This window comes from Triplophysa rosa, linkage group LG8 (assembly GCF_024868665.1).
Source record: "Triplophysa rosa linkage group LG8, Trosa_1v2, whole genome shotgun sequence".
In the NCBI taxonomy this organism is placed as follows: domain Eukaryota; kingdom Metazoa; phylum Chordata; class Actinopteri; order Cypriniformes; family Nemacheilidae; genus Triplophysa; species Triplophysa rosa.
Genome location: NC_079897.1, coordinates 9,271,391 through 9,276,669, shown reverse-complemented (window position 1 = coordinate 9,276,669; position 5,279 = coordinate 9,271,391). Strand labels below are relative to the sequence as shown.

The 5,279-nt window shown below is 45.8% G+C and overlaps 1 protein-coding gene across 1 annotated transcript; it reads left to right on the top strand.

Annotated features, from left to right (window-relative positions):
• The first annotated feature begins 1,798 nt into the window (after window positions 1-1,798).
• On the top strand, window positions 1,799-2,965 carry LOC130557768 (paraneoplastic antigen Ma1 homolog). Its single transcript, XM_057339786.1, has one exon. It carries the CDS (start codon window positions 1,799-1,801, stop codon window positions 2,963-2,965), a length of 1,167 nt encoding a protein of 388 aa, XP_057195769.1.
• The last annotated feature ends 2,314 nt before the right edge of the window (window positions 2,966-5,279 follow it).

Here is a 5,279-nt window from a genome sequence, read left to right as displayed (position 1 = left end):
ACACACGACTGCTATTGCACCTCCCACAACCTAAGCATAAGCACCACTCTTCTGAACGATGGTAACCCATGATTGATGATATTGAAGTGGATGATAGCCGATTGTGGGGCCTGTAGAAATCTGATGCAGTTGATTAATTGTGTTGAAATCCCCCGGATTTGGTGAGTTTCAAAATAACATAATGTTCAATTCTCTGAAATGAAGCGTTAATGAGTTACATTCATATTCAGGAGTGTTTTATATGGGTTAATATGCATGTATTTGTCTAGTTGGTAATTGTAATGTATTGTAACTGTATGCATTAAGTTTATTAAGAGCTCAAAAAAGATGCTTATCAGCAGAGTATTGTCATTTATGTATATAAGTGGTCATGTGTGAAGTGATAAAATAGTATTTTCCACCCAGTTGAGTTAAAGTATGTAAGATATGCTGAGTTTAAAAGTCATATATGAGTGTCTATATGATATGTCCATGATGTTTATGGCACTGTTGTATGAACAGGTCAGGTTTTTTTGGGAAGTCTGGAACAGACTGTGATCCTGAGATGGCGAGCCTCCCAGTTTGAGAATCCTAAAAGAGACGGAAAGAAGGGAATTCACGAATCGTGGAGTGACAAGTGCTTTATCTGTTTTCACAAGTGGAATTTACTCAGCCTTATTGGTATTTCTCATCAGTTACCTCGACATTGCACAGAACTGATTGTAGCACTCTTGAACGTTTACACCACAGACATTCGTATACACTACAATAAGGATTCAGCAGACTATTTTCTTTGCACAAGTACATACACACTTGTTCCATGGTTTGAGAACTGTTCATCTATGGTGAATTACTGACAAGTTTTTGTATTATTTTCAGTTATATTGTTATTTTTCTTGATGTGATCGGTTTATTGGAAATTGTATTCTTTGTGGGTTAGAGGTTCTAATTCAACCAAGGTAAAAAAAAAGAAAAGAAAATCAAAACCCTCTTGGTGAAAGTATTTTCCTGGTCTGTCTACTCTGTGTGTTAGTGTGCATTCTCTCATTCTTGCCCTCAGTAGCGAACCTAGCATTCTGGTCCATTACAGTGTATCCTACTATACTGATAGTGAAAATTGTTACAGTAAGTGGCGAGCCAGCCAGGAGGGCATTGTAGTAAGAATAAAATACAAATAAATAACCTTTAAAGACACAAGAGACCAGGAAAATAACTTAAAATTTGAAGTGGTGCAAATAGTGTCAATGTGGAAGTGGTTGAGTCTGAAAATATCAAAATTGACAACTCTATAATAATTAGTGGACTGAGAAACGCAGAAATTGATGAAGATTTGACTGATTTTCTAAACAAGTATGGTCATGTTCATAGACATATTCGCATAGACAATCCCAAATCGCCTTACCATAGAGAAGTCATAGTAGAGTACAGCAGTTGTTCTGCATTAGTGACTCTCAAACCCTTGTTGCCTTACACTTTCGAGAGTCCACACGACGTTGCTTACCACATTAGGCCTCTGTCAAGTGTCTATGCGTCAGCAGTAACTGAACATGCTACAACCCATTACTTTGTTGAACTGAAGAGAATAGCAAAGCTCAGTGGCAGAACTTTTGATGATCTCTTGAAAGAGCAGCTTCTCTCAACCTCTGTCACCGTTGCTGACAATCCAACTGATTCAAATGATCTTGAGTCGTCCCAAACGACTGATTCTTCTTCCTCAAACATTCCTCTTCCTCAAAAAAAGCTGAGTATTCAGGAGGAACGAAACTCTGATACGGTCCACAGAGTGGTTACAGGAGGCCTTTCACCGACACTTGAGGCAATGGATGTGAACCCACCTGAAGTCCAAAGACTGGTCATCGAGCACATTATGAAGAGTGATGGAGTTTCACCCTCTAGTGCTTCATTCCAGCTAAGGGTATTCTCAGGAAAAGTTCCTCGTCCTACTGGCGAAGTTGATTACGACACTTGGCGAAACAGTGTGGAGTTAATTCTTCAAGACCCTTCACTGTCTGACTTGCATCGGTCTAGTAGGATCTTAGACAGCCTACTGCCACCAGCATCAGAAATTGTCAAGCAGTTAGGTGCAAAAGCCTTACCTGTGGCTTACCTTGAAATCTTGGACTCAGCTTTTGATACCGTAGAGGACGGTGATGACCTTTTTGCGAAGTTTCTGAATACGCTGCAAAACACAGGTGAAAAGCCTTCCTTGTACTTGCAACGGTTGCACACTAACCTTCTCAAAGTGGTGAAAAGAGGCGGCATTTCTGCAGATGAGGCTGAACAACAACTTCTGAAACAATTTTGTCGGAGTTGTTGGGACGACACATTAATTGCCAACCTTAAGCTTGAACATAAAAGGAACCGACCACCCCCATTCCCTGAGTTACTTTTGCAGTTGCGTAGTGAGGAGAACAAACACTCTGCGAAGGAAAGCCGCATGAGACAGCACCTAGGCACACAGAGACAAAGAGCCAGTTCCCATATTGTCACTGCTAACCCTCTCGATCTGAGTCGAAACGAAATGTCAGAAGGGACTGAGGTCGTTGAATTACGACAACAAGTTGCCAAGCTCCAGAGCCAGATTGCTAAGCAAAAGAATAAACAGACAGGACGAAGTGTGTCACCGTCAACCAATGCTGTCCTCGAGCTCAAGCAACAAGTCACCGAGCTCCAGAGTCAAATGTCAAAGCTCAGAGTCCAAAAGAGCCCAGAGCCAAAGGGCAGTTCAAGCAAAATGAAGCAAACAAACATACAATTTTCCAGAGGGGACCCTCTTAAAGCTGACCACAAGCTTCATCACAGGCCCAGGCCAGGCTATTGTTTTCAATGCGGTGAGGATGGGCATGTTGCTTCAATTTGCGAAAACGATCCAAACCCGTCCCTGGTGGCCGATAAGAGGAAACAGTTGAAAGAGCGCCAAGCCTTGTGGGACATTCAGCATGGTCCAAGTGCCTCAGAAGCTTTAAATGCCGGCCAGTCCTTGTAGCGAGACATACAAGGGCTGTCAATTGTCAAACAAGTCTCAAGAAGTCAAACCATAAGAGCCATCTCAAGCCCTATGGAAAATGCCGTCCAGTTGGCCTACCCAAAGGATTAATTGGCATGAAGTGCACTGCTCAAGTGAACATTGAAGGAAACCCTTGTCCTTGTCTACTTGACACAGGGTCCCAAGTGACGACCATTTCCCAATCGTTTTATGAGCAAAATTTGCCTGGATTAAGCATAACATCCCTGGATAACCTGTTGGAGATAGAAGCAGCCAATGGTCAATCAGTGCCTTACCTGGTGTAACAAGGTTCAGCTCTTTCAGAAGAAAGGAGTCGGGATCGGCGTGGCTGGGAAACCGAGAAGAACTTTTATTTAAAACAAATTTGCAGGTGCTGCTGCACCTCAACAAAAACACTCAACACTTGGTTCAGTACAGGTTCACAGAATTCTCGGCGTGGACGCAACGTCTCATCGGCTTCATCTCTCTCCGGTTTCCCAGTCGGTCTCTCTCCTCCAGCCTCCGGTTGCTCGGCTTTTAACCATCTCCTCGCCAATTACTACAATGAGAAGCAGGTGTTTTTAATATGCGCTTGATCGCTTAGCTACCTCGTTGCTTCTCTTCCCGGTCCTCGTCTCTCCACCGCGCAGATCTGTGACTTGAACCACACCCCTTGCCACTGCCAACCTTGACATAGACCCCCTGGCGGATGTCACGCGCCCGACTCAGGCGGGGAACATCCGGCTTTCGTGCAGCCCCTCCCCCCCCTCTACCTGGATAGCAGCGTAGTCAGTCGGCCACCGTCTCATCTGGTGTCCCCGCGCCTGTGACCACCGGTGATAACTTGAAGTTGCAGCTTAACGTCGCAGCTAATCAAATTCTAAATACGGTGTGGATCCGACGCGTGGTATCTTTTCATGCGGTGGAGCCACTGCTAGGGGTCGCCACCAGAGTAGTATGCTCTGAACAGAGCGTTGAATTCGCACGCCCAGGGATGATATATAGCGGAGGAGGTGTTGAAGGGACGGAAGCACTTACCATCGCCAATAACTCCTTCTCCATGGATCGCCACTGCTACTCTCGTCTCTCATCTAGGTAGCTTCCGACTGATGTACCTCCGTCTCGCTCTACTTAGTTCCTGTACTGCATGTAGCAGATCCGCCCCACCCTCTTCCGACGCATCGGTCTGAATGCAGGAAAAGTCACCACGAGTGCAATACTACCTTGCACAGGACGCAGTCCTCTCCCTGTGGTCGAAACCTGTGGTCGGACGCTCTTCGTCCATGAGATGAGAGCTGAAGTTTGGGATACAGTTGCAAGAACCGGTCCTGTTTCAACTATGTGAGGTCAGTAGTTCCGGGTGACCATGACGTGAGCGCTACACGATATCAGGATTAGGTACCAAACGGTCTTCGGTCTTGATGATGTTAGTCCCGCGCTATTTGTCCAGGAACTGCGCAACACGCGATTTTATTAGGTGACACTCTCTCGTCGTTCGCTCGGCATGAGGTTAGCAAACTGCTGTCGGCCTCTGGTTTGTATTTTTCCCTCCTCGCTGTAAATGTAATCGCATGTCATTGCAGTTGAGCGCTCACCTTGGACCACTCACCAAGTGACTACTCAAGGTGAGTAAGCCCAAGATTACACCTTACCTCTACACGCCCAACCGCACACTTCTTCGGGTTAGCTGTCAGCCCAGCCCCTCTCAGTGAACTCAGAACCGCCCGCAAGTGCTGCATATGCCGCTGCCAGTCGTTACTATATATGATGATATCATCTAAGTACGCTGCGGCATATGCAGCGTGAGGCCGGAGGAGGCGATCCATGAGACGCTGAAAGGTAGCCGGGGCTCCGAATAAGCCGAACGGAAGTGTGACAAATTGGTGTAACCCGAACGGCGTGGTAAAGGCTGTTTTTTCTTTGGATAAGGGAGATAAGGGGATCTGCCAATATCCTTTCGTTAAATCCAATGTCGAATAAAAACGAGCTGCACCTAGCCGATCAAGTAACTCGTCAATTCGTGGCATTGGATATGCGTCGAATTTCGACACAGCATTCACCTTCCTGTAGTCCACGCAGAATCGCACGGAGCCGTCGGTTTTAGGAACTAAGACTATCGGGCTCGCCCAATCACTACTGGACTCTTCTATTACTCCCATGTCCAGCATCGCTTCTAATTCCTTCTGAACCACAATTTTCTTATGTTCAGGTAACCTATATGGTCGACTGCGCACTACCGCACCCGGTTTGGTCTCAATGTGGTGCTCTATGAGATTGGTACGGCCGGGCAGGGGTGAAAACACATCCACAAATT